The sequence below is a fragment of the Lepidothrix coronata genome, unplaced genomic scaffold, assembly GCF_001604755.1.
Source record: "Lepidothrix coronata isolate B3197 unplaced genomic scaffold, Lepidothrix_coronata-1.0 Scaffold46, whole genome shotgun sequence".
In the NCBI taxonomy this organism is placed as follows: Eukaryota; Metazoa; Chordata; class Aves; order Passeriformes; family Pipridae; genus Lepidothrix; species Lepidothrix coronata.
In genome coordinates this window covers 3,600,539-3,619,094 of record NW_016690226.1, presented here as the reverse complement: position 1 = coordinate 3,619,094, position 18,556 = coordinate 3,600,539, and the positions used below count along the sequence as shown (strand labels likewise).

General features: G+C 39.5%; 1 protein-coding gene across 7 annotated transcripts in view; it reads left to right on the top strand.

The window, feature by feature from the left end:
- The window catches only part of SPAG17 (sperm associated antigen 17), a 98,065-nt gene that overhangs the window by 58,784 nt on the left and 20,725 nt on the right, over positions 1–18,556 (top strand). For 6 of the 7 annotated variants that reach the window (XM_017814734.1, XM_017814736.1, XM_017814735.1 and 3 more), the window contains 9 exons: positions 1,109–1,222; positions 3,684–3,904; positions 7,822–7,942; positions 9,725–10,143; positions 14,184–14,313; positions 15,952–16,163; positions 16,452–16,596; positions 17,760–17,914; positions 18,329–18,505. In XM_017814734.1, coding sequence (XP_017670223.1) covers positions 1,109–1,222; positions 3,684–3,904; positions 7,822–7,942; positions 9,725–10,143; positions 14,184–14,313; positions 15,952–16,163; positions 16,452–16,596; positions 17,760–17,914; positions 18,329–18,505 — 1,694 coding nt within the window. The remainder of the gene's footprint in view (positions 1–1,108; positions 1,223–3,683; positions 3,905–7,821; positions 7,943–9,724; positions 10,144–14,183; positions 14,314–15,951; positions 16,164–16,451; positions 16,597–17,759; positions 17,915–18,328; positions 18,506–18,556) is intronic. The other variant, XM_017814737.1, reaches the window with a different exon arrangement.

The window sequence follows — 18,556 nt, the reverse complement described above, 5'->3', positions numbered from 1 at the left end:
CTCTGCAAGTAACTGAGGCAAGTTGTATTCACTTGTCATGAGTGAGAGGCTTTCCTCATGTGTAAACAGGAGCACCTTATAGGAAGGCAGTGAGGAAGAGAAGAATCAGTGCAGTCTGATACTTGGCAGTGTCTGGATAGTACAACGGAAGCTTTCAAAGCAGTCAAAATGCCAAAACTGCATCTGCAGGTGGTGTTCACCAATGAGCATTGCAATGACAGACAACAAATAGGAGCAGACAAGGTCTCAGGATGTTTGCCATGTTGATGGGATTGGGAGATGGCTAGGTGTTAGGTGCCTACCCTAACCTTCTTTTGTAGTATTCTCTGCTGCTCCTCACAGTTTTAAGAAGCTGTTCCCCATATGGGAAATCCCAAGGTTTTCTTCTTACCAACAGAACATTTCTTTAAGGCAATAGGAGTTGAACTAGAGGCAAGGTAGGATCCAGTGTCTGGGAGATGTTCTTGCATAGTTTATGTGGTTTTCATGAATAACATACTCATCACATGACATTGTGGTCTGCACCTCTAAGTGAGCTTGTCTCCTGATCCACTTTTACAAATGCCAGATACGTCTTTGGATCTAATTTCTCAACTCTTGTCCTTTCTTTTACTTTATCCTCAAAGTACAGTCATAGAATCAGAATATCCTGAGTTTGAAGGGATCCACGTGGATCGTTGAAGTCCAGGTCCTGTTCCTGTGACAATATGTGAGAGACAATCACTTTTATTAGTTCATAGGCCACATGTGATAGAAATTAACAGTTTAGCATTCTTGTCAGCCAAGAAACAAGGATCCATAACTTTAGGTTCTTTCACTGTTTATGTTCAGTATGAGTTTTCACTAGTTGTTGCTTTTAAACTGTTTTCATGCACCTAGCTAATTAGAATGCTATTCCTAGATTAAAAAACCCACAGATGTGTTGTACAAAAATTACTATTATATACTACCCTATGAATGGAATGATAGTTTTCCCCGTCCTAATTAGTCTGTTTTACAGGTTAGTCATCCACATTGAGGTTCCACTGTTCACATCAGCCATTGGTTTGCAGGTCAGGTGGTTCTGGTGTGCATTGCTATCTTTAATATTATTTTTTTTTAATTAAAGGAAAAATAAAAAATCAAAAGAAAGCTGTGAGCAAGTTTGGATCTTTTTCAGCCACCTTGGAAAATGGAATCCAGCTGTCCCTAAGCTATTATGGACCTACAGGGAAGACAGCAGGTAAAGTAAGCAAATAGAAGATGATATTTGAGAACCATAGCGGGATTTTTTTTCTTTTTTTTCCTCATGCACTCCTTAACGAAATAATTTGTTGTATGCAATTCTGCCTTTCTGAGCGGCTGTTACTACATGGTAGGGAATTTTCAGCAAGGCTCGAGCTTACATTGTCAAGAATATTCTGTGATTCAATTTTCAAAATGGAAGGAGTTTTCCATGCATTTTTGCTTGCTGTGAAAACAGAGCAGTGCAGGGAGAAACTTGCAAGTATTGTTATTAAGTAGCCCAGCAAAATCAGCCAATTAATTTGAGCCAAAGAAAATGTGATTTGCTGAGGAGTCTTCTTGGTTTTCCAAGAAATAATATTTTTGTAAACTTATATAGGTGATTATGGAACTTTCATTTTACTTTAGGAGTTGGACTTTAAGTTACAGTTGTGCAGACATAATGAGGGATTTCTCTCAGCCTTTCAATAAACACATTCAGCAACTGGAAGCAATTGGTTCAGAAAACCGCAGTGAAAATAGCGTCTGCTTTTACCAAGAGCTTTTTGTTTCCATTACATTTGAAAGGCCACTGAAACCATTATATGGGTAAAAGTGAAACCCTTCTCTGATCAGAAAAGAATCCCAGAAGTTTTCAGCTCTTAAAATATGAAAACATTTAATTGAATGCATCTTTGTGTGGACTGTGGCAAACCATTCAACTGTACACTCAGTTTTAATTATTTAAATATATTTTACAAATTAATTACTAAAAAAAGACATTTTAAACTTGAGCCAAGAGAACATTCACAATGTAGTGGACCGCAAAACTTGGATTTTGACATAAAAGAGAGACATGTCTAATTAAACACCTACATGTCAGGTGTGATGTTTAGGCTTTTTCGTATCTGCCATAATCATCCTATTCTACATTAGAATAATCCTTGCCATGTTGAGCTTTAGAGCACTGATAACTGACATTCTTTGATTGTTTGGAGTTTTCTATGATCACTTGCTTATGCCAAATTCCCCCGGGTCTTTGTATCGTAAGTGCTGAGAATAATTCTGACCAGAAATGTTCTGTCTTAGATAATTCTCACATGCCATCCATCACTAATGCCGAATGGTATACCATGAATTCTGCAGTTTCTCTCCACTGGTTGGTTGAATTGGGTGGAAACTACTCTTTTTCCCTGCAGTACTGAAATAGTTTTCTGGAACCTCTTTAACTCTCACTTTTCTTACTTTTTTTTACTTTGTATGTGTTTTGTCTTCCTCTTAGGGAACCTAAGGTGACAAAAGGCCTCAAGCTGTTTTACCAACTTTTTACATCTTTTTTATTTCTTAGTTAAATTAATTTCTTTAAGTTCTGAATTATTCTTTGTTTTCTCCAGCATTACAAAAATTTAGCTTCAGACCACCTTACATTCCAGTTAGAAATAAGCCCCTCATCTCTTTGTCAATCTGTTGCCACTTGAGCACTTGCAGGGCTTTCAATTCTGGGTACTGTAGAACCTCTGCACTTGTTCTTTGTGCCTCGACAAAATTAAAAGAGCACAATTCCAAGTGCTAGAAATCTGAATGTGCGTGCAAAAGGAAGGAAACCTTCCTTAGTCAGACAGGCCTCTGGAATTTACCATCTCTCTCAAGTTTTCTAAAGACACTTTCAGTCTTGATAATCCACTTTTTTTCACTGTTACCCTCAGATACCATGTTCTCATTTTTCAGGGCAACCAGAGTAAAGAAGTAGATGAAATTTCTTAAGAGATCAAGAGCCTGTAACAGCCTCTGTTCCTAAATTTAACACTCTGGGAAGTAGTGTTATCTGAAAGCGAACATGAAGGCTGGTTACAGAAAAGTGTCAGTTAGTTGAAACAAAAATGTTTTACTGAAAATCTAACTTTATATTAATTTTATTTTCAAGAAACTATTTTGAAAGGCAACATGATTACTTCTTGTTAATGTGGTTAGCAGGCTGTTCTAATGCTTGGCCTTTAAGAATTGCAAGAGTCTTACTAAGTCTAGATCATAAGAATCTTTCTGAATAATTATAGCAAAATAGATGTATGTAGTGCAAGGTTGCTGGAGTCAGTCAGTGCTGGATCAGCCCATGATAAAGCATAACAACAGCCATCAGTTACTAGATACGAGACTCAGAATGTTTCCATCTAAGTATTCTGGATGTAAAAGGGTATTTTTAAACTTGTATTTTTTTATTTTTGAGGTGATGTCCAAGTGACAACTTGTGAGAAACAATAGTTTCAAGATGTCTTTTAGGCTAATAAATTGTCAGTCAGTGGAAAGATTTTCTAAACAGTTTTATATATTCAGTCTCTCTATCTGAAATAATAAACTCCCCCACTGAGGTTATTATTTCTAAGGTAAAATTTAGTCTACAAAATCTTTTTAAAAAATAAAACGTGGCCATCTACATTTATGAAACTTAATTGCGTTAAAAAAATTGCTTTTCCCTTCCTTAGATGATGAAAACGGTGATATCTTAGCAAGAATTCTGGACATCCCATCTGTTCATATTCCGACCATAATTCCGACAGAAGTGGCTCCCATTACACCAGCTTTGGGAAAAAAAGATAAGTCTGACAAACAAAAGTCAGGAAAATCTCAGCCTTCTACGAAAGCAAACCGTAGCAAAATAGACCCTTCATCATCTGATGACCTGGTACAGCAAGAAGAAGTAAAGGTGAGAGAATTATCCAATGAAAAGAAACAAACAAAAATTCAAATACATGACCTTATGTAAAAGAAATATATATTCTTCTCAGAGGGCTTTGAGCTGTGCCGTTACAAATTCCTAACAGTCTGTGGTGCTTCTAAGGATATCTTTTACTCTTTCAGTTGTTCTCAGATGGTACATATTGGCAGCTGTTAATGAAGCTAGCCTTTATGACTGCATAGTGTGAAGCAGTCTGTCTTCCATGGTCCATGTACTTTTGTCAATTTTGGCTTTACAGTTACAGCTCTTACACTGCAGATGATCAGAAGACTGGAGCACCTCTCCTGCAAAGACAGATTGAGAGAGCTGGTGAGGCACTGGAACAGGTTGCCTAGAGAAGTTGTTGATGCCCCATCCCTGGAAGTGTTCAAGGCGAGGTTGGATGGGGCTTTGAGCAACCTGATCTAGTGAAAGGTGTCCCTGTCCATGGCAGGGAGGTTGGAATGTGATGGTCCTTAAGGTCCTTTCCACCCAAACCATTCAATGGTTATTAATATCTCATTCACAAGAACTGCTGAATTTTTAGTTTAAACAAGCAGAATTTTTCTGTGCTTTCCAAAACCTGTGTTGGAAAGTCTAACCAAACAGTAAATTAGTGGAGACAGTTTTTCAAAACCTTGCTCTGTAATTTGGTCTTAGCAGCCAATAACAAGCCAGGGACCGGCAATTTGAGGAATTTACTTTTGCCTGTAAGTGAAGTACTTCTGTCACAGTGCAGGTTTTGGATAGGATGAATGACATTTTAAAAGCAGATTCTGAATTTCTGTTGTGAAATAGTATCTAATATCTAGTGGATGAAATAATGCTGTTCCTCTTGTTTCAACATGGATTCTGTGCATATCCACAAAAAGTGCTTCTTACCTAATTTCAAAAGTGTAGCTAGTTATTTAAAGAGCATGAGCATGGGAAGTGATATAAGGAGTTGCCAGCACTCAGTATAACATACAGTAATTATGTGGCAGAAATGAAACCTATAGAAACAAATAGTCCTATCGTTAAAAATCGGTCAGGAGGACTTCTAAGCCAAAAGGCTTTTAACTATTTGGTTTAGAATTACTTCAGATAAAGAGTTCCCATATTAGTGCTTACAGCACCTGTCTGTGAGTCTGCAAGTATTTTGGAGAACAGGATTAGAATCCAAAACGGACTTGATAAATTCACATGGACACAGTCTGTAAAATGGAATGCAATTCAATAAGAATCAAAGTGGTAGGTTCTACAATTACATATAAATAATGAACATGTATCTACAGAATGGATAACAGTTCTGTCAGTTTGTAGTGGGTTAACCCTGGCCAGACACCAGGTACCCACTAAAGCCACTCTCTCACTCTCCCTCTGCAACTTAACAGAGGACAGAAAAAAAGGAAAAACCAGCTAAGGATTCATGAGTTGAGATTACAGCTGGGAGAGGTCAGTTACTGATTACCTTCATGGGCAAAACAGACTCAAAGTGGGGATATTATTTAAATTTGTTACTAACAAGATAAGAGCCAAAGAGTGAGAAATAAAACAATCTTAAAAACACCTTCCCTCCACCCCTCCTTCCTTCCATGTTCTCCCTCCTCCTCCCCAGCAGTGCAGGTGGACGGGAAATGAGGGTTACAATCAGCTGTTGTTTCTGCCACTGCTCAAAGAGAGGAGTCCTTCCCATGCTCCTGTGGGGTCCTTCCCGTGGGAGACAGTCCTTGATGCACCTCTCCAGCGAGTCCATCCCATGGGCAATAGTTCTTCCCAAACTGCTGTCCTGTGGGTCACTCCTCCATGGGGTGCAGTCCTTCACAGATGAGCTGTACTGGCATGGGTCCCCCACAGGGCCACAAGTCCTACCCAGGAAAAACCTGCTCCACCGTGGGCTTCCCTCTCCATGGGCTGCAAGTCTCTGGCAGGACCCTGCTCCATCTTGGGCCTCCCACGGGGTCACAACCTCCTTCATGCATCCACCTGCTCCAGCATGGGCTCCTCCAGGGGCTGCAGGTGGGTCTCTGCACCCCAATGGTCCTCCGTGGGCTGCAGGGGCACAGCTGCCCCACCATGGTCTGCATCACGGGCTGCAGGGGCCTCAGCTCCCCTGCCTGGAGCACCTCCTCCCCCTCCTTCTGCACTGACCTTGGTGTCTGCATTGTTGTTACCATGTTCTCACTCCGCTCTTCCCTGGCTGGAATTCTTTCTGCGCCACAACCTTCTGTTCTTAAATATGTTATCACGGAGGCATTAGTATCACTCCTGATTGGCTTGGCCTTGGCCAGCAGCAGGAATTCCATCCTGGAGCTAGCTGGCATTGGCTCCACTGGACAGAGAAGCTTCTAGCAGCTTCTGACAGAAACCTCCCCTGTACCCCTCCCACCACCCCCGCTACTAAAACCCAGTCACAGAAACCCACTGCACAGTTCTATAGCGAAAGGTCTGAGAGTTGCCATGGATCACAGGCTATGCATAAGTCAACAATGCCATCTTCTGTGAGAAAGGCAAAGACCACATTGAGGTGAATAAAGGGGAGTATAGCCTGCTAAATATGTGAAGTTATTTTCCACTCAGGTGTGGTAGGGCCTCGGTTGAAGTATTGTGTCCAGTTCCGGATACTACACTGCAAGAAAAATACGGGCCACACTGAGAGTTTTAAGGAAAGCATGAGGATTAGAGGTCTAGAAAACTTGACTGGTGGGAAAAGTTTAAAAGATTTGGTTTGGGTTTGTTTGATCTAGAGTTGAGAGACAGAATAGCCTTCTTCTGTAAAGAGCTAAAAGGACACCATCATCTCTTATGCTAGCCCGTATAATCAGCAGAAATAATCAGAAGTAAACTACTTTTCTCTAATATTTATTCAGGTTACCCAGGACAAAAATGTCAGTAAGGTTAATCAAGGTAAAGTACTGGAACAGTTTACCAGGAAACCTCCAACCCTGGAAATTTTTTAAATAGCTTACATTAGAAGTTCTCTGGGTTTTTTACCATTAAAACAAGGAGAAGTAGATGACAACTGAGTGTTATTTGTGTCCTGTTCTGTAACTTCTACCTCATGATCCTGTGACTACAATCTTAGGGTATCGAGAGTAGGCTTTATTACCCAGTAATATTATGTAAAGTAATCACAAATGTATGACATTCTTTATGCTGAAAAACACGTGGAAAAATATCTACCTTTTCCCCCCTATAGTTATATTTCTAAAAAGCAAGTATATGGGGTAATACCAGGACAAATTCTCTCTGTTACCTCTGTCTGCAATCCAAAACTGTTTTCATCTTATGACTGCTGGCACAGTGTAGTCCATTGTCACATAGGTTTTTGAGGGGATGACATTTAAGAATCTGTTGTTATATTTTTTCACAAGTGTTCCAGGGCCTTCAGACATTCCTTAGGTCAACCTCATCTTTTCTAGTCATCAGAAGAGTTTCCACTGCAGAGCAGTGCAAAGAGAATTACACATTTTGACTGTCAAACCTTCCTTCCTGTCCCCTTCGTGAGTCAGTGCTGTATTTGCAGCAGATTGGAAATACAGCTCTGCTAACCTTTTGTGCCCTTTTAATGATTATGGGTAAAATAGGTGATATGCAACTTCAGTAATTATTTCACACTCTTCTGCTTCACATTATCTGTTTATTGTCATCCCATCTTGATGCTATGCATAAGATAGCAAAATGACTCAGTAAAATGAATAAACTTAGGAAGAGTTGTTCTTCAAGGTGAATGAAAGAAGAGAGCATAATCAAATAAAATAACCTAATGTTTCCACTTCAGAGTCTAAAAACACTCAAAATGCTAAATAAGTGGTAGACAGCACATTTTTTAAACAATATATTGTTACAACTGAAATCTGTGGTCTAATTTTTTTCTTTACTCTTTTAAAAGGTGGAATAAAACTAATTCATGTTTCATTCTGTAGATAGAAATGGAAGAACCAGCTCCCCAAATACAAGAGATATCAGATGTTCTTGCTTTTCCGAGTTTGAATGTCTCCTGTCCCAATGGACTTGTATTAAGTTTCCTTGGTGAAAGCTTTGAAGGTTAGTTTTCTGAACCACTGCAAAGTAAGGAATTTAAAAGAAGTTAAAACTATTTATTTCTTCATTAGCGGATTTAGATGTAACTATGATTTTTTTAACATGCTAAGTCTGTCATAATGTCTGTTTTAATAGTATTTGCAACATAAATAGTGTGGGTTTTTTTCAAACAAATATAAAATCTAGCATCACAAGTTGTTGGACATAAAAAATTAAGGGCAGGGAAGCAGTAACCCTAAAATGCCCTTGCGAGTCATGTTGGATAATCAGCTGAATATGCATGTAAAATAGAATACTAAAGAAAAATTATCTAATGCAGTTAATAAATGCGTATATATTGAGGAATCTTGAGTAATAGCAGGAAGATAGTTACGTTGTCTGTATCTGCACCTCCTTTGGAAGTGTATGTACTTAAGTTCACAAGACAAAATTTTAATATTTTGGGGAAGAGTGACAAGAATGATTAAAGCATCAGAAGATGTATCTTATAGTGAGCTCATTTCACCAGAGAACTCAATTTAGTGACCAAAGAAAAGGTCAAAGGGGTAACTGGTGCCAGCCTGGAAGTACAAGGAAAGAGAATTTTGGTGATAGCTTGTAAACACGGCATATAAAAGTATTACAGTTTTCAGGGGCTTGAAACTGAAAAGTAGTACTTTATACTAGATTTAAGATATACTCATTTATTAATGGTAAGAATGATTAACAAAACTAACCCAGGCTATGAATGACTCTCTGCTACTGGATATTTTACAATCAGGTTTTTTGTTGCCTTTCTAAAAGATACAATCAGTTTCAAACAGGAATTGTTTCACAGAAGTCCTTTGATTTAGGCCATCCAGTACATAGACAGGAGACACTCATAATAAGCCTTTCTGCCCTTACTGAATTTCCTTTAGCAGACTGATGTGGTATATAAATACTTAGAGGTTTCTGTGCCTAACATGTCCTTCTGCAATACTTCTATTTTCTACCGTTTTTGAAAATCAGCATGAGGTTAATTTTTGCATGCTGTAAACTCTAGTAAATCTTAGGGGTTTTCAGTCATGCCATTAGGTTTTGAAGCAGACAAATGTGATTTTTTTTGTCATCTAGTCAGTTTTAAATACAGTCACATACAGATGTGATTTAATACCTCTGTACAAAAAATTTGTACAACCCAGAAAATGTGCTCTGACTAATCTGGTATGAAGTAAAGAACATATAGAGGGTTTTCAAATATACATAGTTTGGCAAGGAGCATAAGATGAAATGCTGAATAATTGAGGTGAACAGAGGAATTACAAACACATACATGTAGTCTCTTGACACAATTACCATAATTATACCTGTTGGTATATTCAACACACTGCCACAATTTAAGCTAAAAAACTAACTTGTTCAAGTAGACAAAATATATAACTTAGGTTTCTATACAAATTCAAACTTGGTGAAACTCAGTAACTTTTTTTCACCTTTATGGCAGTTAGGAAGTTCCTCTCACCTAATGTGAGTCTTCCAAAAGTTCAGCATCCATAATAAATCCATCTTCATATTTCCCTTGCTTTCATTTGGAAAGACAGCCACCTTCACAGGAGGATGTAGAATTTCTGAGTAGGTGACTGTTTTGAATTTTTCTCTGAATTTGGAGTCTGTCTCTTACTCTGTGGATGACCAAGTAAGCCAAGGAGGGTTAGTCTTACTCACCTGGAATTGCATACCTTCTGTAGACACCATGATGCTGGCTGTTTAGCCCTTTTTGAATGTGTGCTATGCAGTATTAAGTAATGCAAAGTTTGTTTTCAGATTTGAAAGATGAAGCCACTACCACTGAAGCAGAGAAAGAGGTGGTAAAGGAAAGTGAGGCCAAAGCAGATGAAGCAAAGGAGGAAGAGGTTAAGGAAAATGAGGCCAAAGCAGATGAAGCAAAGGAGGAAGAGGTTAAGGAAAGTGAGGCCAAAGCAGATGAAGCAAAGGAGGAAGAGGTTATGGAAAGTGGAGAGAAGGAGCATGAGGTTTCAGAAGATGAAATAGAGCACAAAGACACTGAAAGAAAAAAGGCCAAGCAGCCTACTCTGGAAATTCTGGTTAGACAGAGTTATCCCCAAAAGGTAAAGAACTCTCAGCTTTATACACCTGTGGCAAGGCAAACAGAACAAGAGGTGTCAAGAGTCATCACTAGTCAAGGAACTGTCATGAAGTACCTGATGGATGGATCTACCCAGGTATATTTAGTAGAATTCATTGTAAGCAGCTTGTGTGTGTGATTACCCTTAAATGTGTGCTCATCTACTGAAATAGAGAAGTGTCCAGATTTTAGATGAAGGAATGAAGTAACTACTGAGTTATGCAGCCACATCAAGACTAAAATGCTCTTTGCTTTGGTCAGTGTCAGAACTTAAGGCACATAGGGAGGTTTAAATATGAAAATTTTAGGCATATGAAGATTTTAGGCAACTTTGGAATTAGGAAATTGCTGAATAGGGTTTTGAGAACTAAATTCCTGGACTTAAGCATCCAAAGTGTGGATTAGTTTGGGGTTTTTGGCAATATGAAAATATCCATGTATTTTTTCAGTCTGAACAGTCATGTGGGATCCAGAAAAGACCTGAACTGTTCTTCAGTCCTGCAGACACCTTTAGGTATCCTAAATTTTCAGGAAAAAAAGACTTTATGTTCCTATATATCGAAGTACCTGCTTCGTTTACATATATTTAGGTTGCCTAGAATTCTGGTACATTTTAGGTGCTATAGGCTAGATACCATCTTTGCAAATACTGTAATTAATCTACAAGCCACTTTTTTTTCAAAGTCTAAGACACTACACGTAGTTAGAAAACAGATGAAAAGAAGAGTCATCTATTTTGATTCAGAAAGTATCAAAATAATTCCTTATTTCTTGGATTTTTTTCTGTCTAAGTAGACCTGTGGTGGTTTGAGACCTCCAAAATCCAATTCCCGAGTCCAAGCCCCCCTCCCACATCTCCCCCCAGTGTGAGATGGGTTTTCCAGACACAACACAAGACTCAATATGGGGGGAAGGGGATTATATTACAATCACAACACAAATAAATATTATAATACATCATATACATGGGGCCCCCTGGTGGTCTAGTGGTTAGGATGCGGCACTCTCACCACCGCGGCCGGGGTTCGATTCCCGGTCAGGGGACTTCCCCGGGCAGATGGAGCTCATCAGCCCTGTAAGGCAATCCATCTAAGAGAAGGTCACTCTAAACAAACCTACAACCTGAGGACCTCACTGCCACTGTCCAAGCTTGCTCGGCCCCAGCAGATGAACCTTAGGATTAAAGGGTGGGCTCAGTTCAGCGCACGCTGTGTCTCACCTAAAAAATCCACTGCGCAGGCTCGAAGGGTTAACGACCTTTCCCAAATCTTCGTTCGCGAAGACTGGCCATGATGACATCATATACATAATCTTAACTATCTCTCCTATGATAAATCAGTATTTACATTGGATCAAATCTCTTCTCCCTCCAATAAAAGTCCAGGAGGGAAGAAGGAAAGATCCTTTCCACCTTCAGGGCAGCAGTCTCTCCTCATCAATGCAGCAGTTGTAGTTGGATCTCCTTCCAATACACACAAGGGGGTCTTCTCTCACCCCTCTGAGCCCTTCGACTCCAAGCAAAGGTTTCTCTTCCATGGACCGCGGTTGCAGGGACAGGCTTGCTTCACCACGTCATATCGCGAAGTACAGGGGTCTTCGTGACGGTCCCTTTCCTCAGGGGGTTTACCTCTGAGTCAGAACGTCTCAGGCAGCTTTCAGTTGAAAGCCTTTGCCTCAAGAGTTCTACCAGAGCTCCTGTGCTCTATCTCAGGCTGCCAGCTTGGCAGCAGCAGGAGGGGGGGCAGGCTACTTCCCCCGCATTCCATCTGGCCATCCTGGTACAGCTTCCAGGACGTCTTGAGCTTCTCAGCTCCTCTCCAGTACTGCTGCATTCCAAGACTCCCCTCAAGTGGGAGTCCACCACCCCTCCTCTCTAGGAGGTTTCTCAAAAGGGGTTTTGGGGGTTTTTGGTTCAGTTCTTACCCCAAAACTCCCAAAACTGTGTCTGTAGAGCTTAGTTCTCTCCCTCTCCATCCGACATCTCTGTGTCTTCTTGCTTGGCTGCATGCTGGCTTTGCTGCTTATTCTTATCTCTTGGCTTTCTGCCACAGCCTCTGTTCACTGCTGTCTCTGCCACCATTCCTGCTGCCCACTCGCAGTGGAGAAAGACTCCCAGCTTCTCAGTTACAGACCTCGGTCCAGTTTAACACTGTTTCTGAGTTTCTATGAGCCTAGCCAGGGGGCTGGGGGGCCATGGCCCCCCAGCGGGGCTCCTACCCCTTCTCCTCGTGGCTTCAGAACATGGCCACTCTCCTCTTCAACTACCTCATCATCCTTCTTTTCCGGTTTGGTGTGATACGTTTTAATTTTGCAGGAGCACTGATTGGGTCAACACCAAGAGAGACACCACCCCCTCGGGGGTTACCATTTTTTTTAAACTCCAGAGGGAAAAAACACTTTTTTTTCTCCCCACCACAAGACCACAACTCCAAGTATAAGTTATTTACCATTTGTTACCATTTGTTACCATTACATTATATGCTAAATCATTCAGCCAGGATTTCTGAGAAACATAACCATTTCAGAAGTATGCAAAGAAGCTAGCTCCTGTATGTCTATATATTCTCAACATATTGTCTCCTGATAGAAAAATGTAGATCTTATGTGTCTAGCATGATTTTAGAGTAGTCTCTGTATAAACAGATTATGAGTACTTCCTTTTTAATATTAACTTAATGTCTGTGAGTCATCAAGAATATATTATTTATGATAAGCACTGAAAAAAGAAGGAGTGGTTAATTCCTTCCAGTAATAATCTCAAGAGTTGTTTCTATATGTTGTCCATTTATTTTCTACATTGTACTGTATTTATAAATTAATTCAGGGACGGTTAGGGTGGCTTTATCTGACACACCGAGAACATGCATGTCAAGGGTTGAGTGTAACGGACAATATGTCTCAGAAAACAGCTATAAGTAGATAAATAACCAAGACTTCCTTTTGTTAGCTATCTTGATGGCTAAAAAATTAACATTAGTCCTAGGCATGTGGAATACCTTAGTGCAGATCAATATGTCAATACAGATGCATTATCACTGCTACCAAAAAAAAAGTCATTAACCTTTGACTATTTAGTCAAAGAATAATCTTTACTGTTTATTTTTACACCTTGTTTGTTGCTAAATAGAGTCCACATTAATTGCATATGTGAACTACAGCAATTAGCACTCCTTTGGGCAATGACTAATGTGATGAAATTTAACAAGTCCAAATTTTGGATCCTACAAGTGGGACAAGTAACACCAGGCACAGGTATAAATGAGGAGAGGAGTGGCTGGAGAGTGCCCCGCAGAGCAGGCCCTGGGGATGTTGGTGGGCAGCAGCTCAATGTGAGTCAGCAGTGTGTGCCCAGGCAGCCCAGAGGGCAAACCACGTCCTGGGGAGCATCAAACACGGCATCATGAGCCTGTGAGAGGGAGAGGAACATCCCATTGTGCTCAGCATTGGTGTGGCCTCACACGGACTGCTGGGTGCAGTTCTGAGACCCAGAGGGATGTGAAGGTCCTTGAATGCTCCCAGAGGAGCGCAACAAAGCTGGTGGAAGGGCTGGCAGGTGTGTCCTGTGAGGAGCAGCTGATGGCTCTGGGCTTGTCTGCTTTGGAGAGACCGAGGCTGAGGATCAACCTTGTCACTCTCTGCAGCTCCCTGACAGGGTAAGTGGAGAGGGAGGTGATGATCCTCTCTCCCTGGGACCTGTTGATAGGACATATGGCAATGGCTCAAAGCTGCTCCAGGGAAGGTTTGAACTGGGCATTAGGAAGCATTTCTTTACCCGAGAGGGTGGTCAGACAGTGGAACAGGCTTCCTAGAGGGGAGGTGAATGTCACAAGCCTGTCAGTGTTTAAGAGCCATTTGGTCAGTGCCCTTAACAACATGCTTTAACTTGGTCAGCCCTGAAGGGGTCAGGCAGCTGGACTGGATGATCATTTAAGGTCCCTTCCAACTGAAAAAGTCTATTTTATTCATGCTTTTTAAGATAGCTTCTTTATTTCTTGTATTCATTCTGAGAGCTTTCACTTTTTTCCCCTCCATCACCCACAGCATTCTAGTGACTATTGCATTTGTGACACATTCTTTAAGATTTTCTAGCAATGTTTGAATTGATTTTAACCTTTAGGATGTCCTTGATTTCTGTAGATTCTGTTTGCTGATGGCACAGTGAGTAGGAGTCCCGACTCTGGTCCTGTCCTACCACCGTCTACAATTCCAGATAACATACAACCATTACCAGAATCAGAGCTTTTACATGAGACCAGGATTAAGAAAGGTAATATTTTTTGGGTTTTGGATAGATGTAAGTTAGCAGGGCTGATGATAGTTAAAGGACATATTTCTTTAGTCTGAAAATTCTGCCAGTATGAAAATGCAATTTTATCTGTACTCAGCTTCTGCACACTGTTATGTTACCTTCATAGCAAATAATTTCTGTCTAACTCCAGATTTCTTTTTCTTCCATCGTGCTAGGACTCTAATAAGTAAATACACTCTGATACATTGGTATCAGTGACTGAACACAAAATCTTTTAAGAGAAATCCTTGTAACTACAATAGTGTTAAAACCTTACTTTTGTGTTACACAATTTTAGTCTTAATATTAAGTAATGCTTCACTCACAGAGGATACTGTATTTTTCCTGTGCAGGACTGAGTTGGACTTGATGATCCTTGTGGGTCCCTTTCAACTCGGCATATTCTGTGATTCTGTGTATTCCAAGGCACCTACGATTGGTCATTATCAACTGGTTGTATGGACTTGTGGTTGGTGGGAATATAGCCACTCTTACCTTATTTTCTTTGGCTGAGAAAGAGCCAAATAAATGTTTACTTCGTACGTCAGAGTGTAGTTTGAGATATCCATCAGTGCTGCTCAGTACACAAAACAATTATGACCTGTCATATTAACTTGTAATTTATTGAAAGTATCTGAATAAAAATTGCTGCCAAAAAGAAAAGGGTCTCAAAAAGAGACTTTTTGAGTCAAGTCCAGTCCTTGTTCTTAGGATATTCCTTAGGGTAACTGGAAAGATGTTTGAGAACAATTCTGACAAACCATCTTCTAATATGCATTCTCGGTATGTGGAATGAGTGTATATCCTTTCTTCCTTATCCTTTATTTATCACTTTTCCACCTTCCCCACCTTTCCTCTCCACTTCTTATTCATGACAAATTTGTAGTGAATAGTTTCATCTCTTTTTGTATTTTGGGTGGGTTTTTTGCTAGATACATACTGTAAATCTTCTAGACTGCTCTCTGAACTATGCTGTTGTCTTTTACCTACACTTAGTTTAAACTTCTTTTCCTGCATATGAGAGACCTGAATTCTCTATAACATTCTTAATAAGATCTCTCCAATTCCCTTTCATAATGGAATTTCCATCCCTTTTCTTCTGATGCACCATAGAATTGTGTTGGCCTTTTTGGTCACTATATTTTCACACTGATAACTTGTAATCATTCTGCATGGATGATGCCTCCAGGTCTTTCTTTTCTTCTACTGTTACAAGCTTAGCTGAAACAGAAATCATTTTTATTATTCTTCACATTAGATTTCATTCTAATAAGCTATATCAAATTCCTATCACTTTAATCTTCAAGCTCATGGGACAATTTTGGCTCCTTTTTTTTTTTTGTAATTCGTTCAGATTTTCTTTTGCACTGATAGGACCTTCCAAAGTCTTGTCATAATCAGATTTCATTGGCATGCTTTTTACCTTTTCTGTGTTCTTAAGGAAACATTAAATAAGGTTAGTTCAGGAGCGTGCCTCTAAGTAACAGGAGTTGTAATTTTTTTTCTAGCCTGTTAAATAGTTCTTCTTTCAATTCTGTCAAAACCAATCCTCACAATGATTTTATCTTTTGCCTTAGAGAATACCAAGTCTGATACAAAAATTTTTTATTTCTGCAGGAAAACACAGTGGCAAAAGCATTATGTCACACCCAACCAAGGATGAGTTGTTTGAAAATACTGTTCAGGATCTGGTTAATTCTGAGGAACCTAAGGCAGGAACCTGGATAACAACAACTCCATTAGGCATTCAAGTGGGCACTGAGGGTGGAAAGAGAATGGATCTGAAGCCGCTCTTCATGTATCAGGCAACAGACCCAGCTGATGAGACGGTATAACTGCTTTTGTGTTATTATAGCACTGTCTACTAAGCCAAGACACAGGGCTGCCATCATATAAGTTGTACGATTTGAAAACAAATTATTATTTGTTATATTTATTACTCTGTTACAAAGGCAAAGTTATAGATTTTGAAGAAAATGTGATTCCTCAGTCTCTGAAACAGATGAAGTTGCAGTAGTCTAGCTTCTTCAGAGTTTCAGTGCCTGATGCCTTTTATTGTTGTTGCTGTTACAAGTATCACAGTGCTAATATAAATGAATGTTTCTTCATTCTTTCAGGTTATGACTGTACGAGATGATGAAGTGATAATTGTTGAGAAGCTGGATGGTAGCAGAGTAGTAGATCATGCTGATGGTACCAGGATCACAACTTTTTATAAAAAATGTGAATGCCGTTTTGTACCAGATGGTGGTGAGGAAACAGGTAAAATCAAATGGGGAGCACTTACCTCTGCTATATCTTGTGAAGCAGAAAATTGTCAAAATACATACTAAAGGCAGCTTGTACCTTATACCTATAGCCTAGATAACACAGCCACTAGTACAGTCCAGGCTTAGTTTGTCTCCTATTCAGTGCAAAAATTGTACTGTTGCAAGCAAGCAAATTTCCTTCTTTTCATATATATAATTACATGGTCCTCCTTTATCATGAGACCACAGTTCTAGTTGTCCATTGCCCTCTCTCCATCTGCCCTAATATTAGCAAGCAAGATGATTTGAGTCTTAACTGAAGAAGTATATATAATGACCAGGGCATCCTTATATTTTCCATGGAAGCCATGGACTCGCCAGCCTTGGAGATACTGAATATCTGGATATGGCTGTGGAAAAGGCCATGCCTAGAAAAGTAAAACTTATATTTCCCTGAAATAAGTGGGGCTAGTGGTCATCTGTGTTTATTCTGGCTGGTGTTGTATTCCATATTCTTCGTTCACTTGCTAGACAAGTCCTGTCCTCCTTAATTAACATGAAGTGTACTTTTACTGTGTAGGCGTCTGTACTGTTCAAACACAGTGGGAAGTTCTGGTTCTGTGGGAAAAGAGCGTTATTGAGTTAACAGATAATGTTCAGGAACATCGTCTCCCTGTGGGATTTTAAAAATCAAAACAACTTTGAACTGATCTGTCTCTTCAATGGGAAGTCAATGACCAGATTAAAATACCTGTTTGATTTGTTTTCCAAGATTTAATAGGAATTTCTTCACGTCTTTGAGCTTGTATTACAGGCACAAAGAATTTCAGTGATCCAACTTGTATGTTACAAATGTCCAGATCATTACGATTAGTAGCATACTTGATACTTTAGAGTGTACTTTTCTGGCCAGTCACAGATGGCTACAAAAGTTTTTGGTGTTGAATTTTCCTGTATTGAGTGCACTGTCCAGAATTGTGTTGTGTGTTGTTTACATAAATTATGTAAAATTTATAAAATCACATAAAATTATGTGATAAAGGATACCATGAAGTTTATGAGAGTCTTGTACTGAGGAGATAAGGATCTAGCACTATGAGAGAAAAAGCAAATTGAATCTTAAGACATTTCCGTGATTCATGTGCTCCTGTATCATTGTTCTGTATTAATTCTTAGATGAACCCTCAAAAACCACCCCAAAGAAGGTGAAGTGTGTGCGAGTAGAGAATCCTGAGTTTGCTACTGTTATAACAAATTGTGAGGATGGTACCTGTTGTACCATCTTTGGAGATGGAACATCTATTCTAGCAAAGCCACAGGGAACGTATCAGGTGGGAATTATTTTTAGTTTGTGACAGTGAAATTTTAGTTTTGTGTTCCAAGTTCTCTGCCATTAGCAGCTCTCACCTTGACTATTTTAACTCCCTTCTTTATAGACTTCACAAATCCTATGACTCTATCCCTTTCATCCTCTGCCAATATTTAAATATTTACTCACAACTGTGTAGTATGTTTAAATCACAGTCTTAAATTTCCTGAAGTAAAATATTACAGAGACTAAGGTCAGTCTACCTCCCAGACCTCATCTTCTTTCTTTCTGTCCCTTTAGTTCCTCTAAATTGGATGATTCAGTATTAAAGGTCTGAAAGATCTCCTCTTGATTTGTGTCTATTATTCATTTTCATGGTACCTCTAAACTAAAGTTTTCATCTTTCAACTGAACCTCTTCCTTTTTGCTGTCATAGGTTTTACCCATCAAGACAGGCTCTCTTTTCATTGATGAAGATTGCTCAGCAATTTATACCCATGAAGTTTATGATTTCGTCAGCAAGAACGAGGAGAAACAAGCAGGGAGGTACATTATGAAACACACTTCCAGCACTATTTGTGAGATGGTGGATCCTGAAGGAAATACTTTCAAGGTAAAATACATGGAAGAAAACAAATTTCTGCATTTTAACTAATTTTGTCTT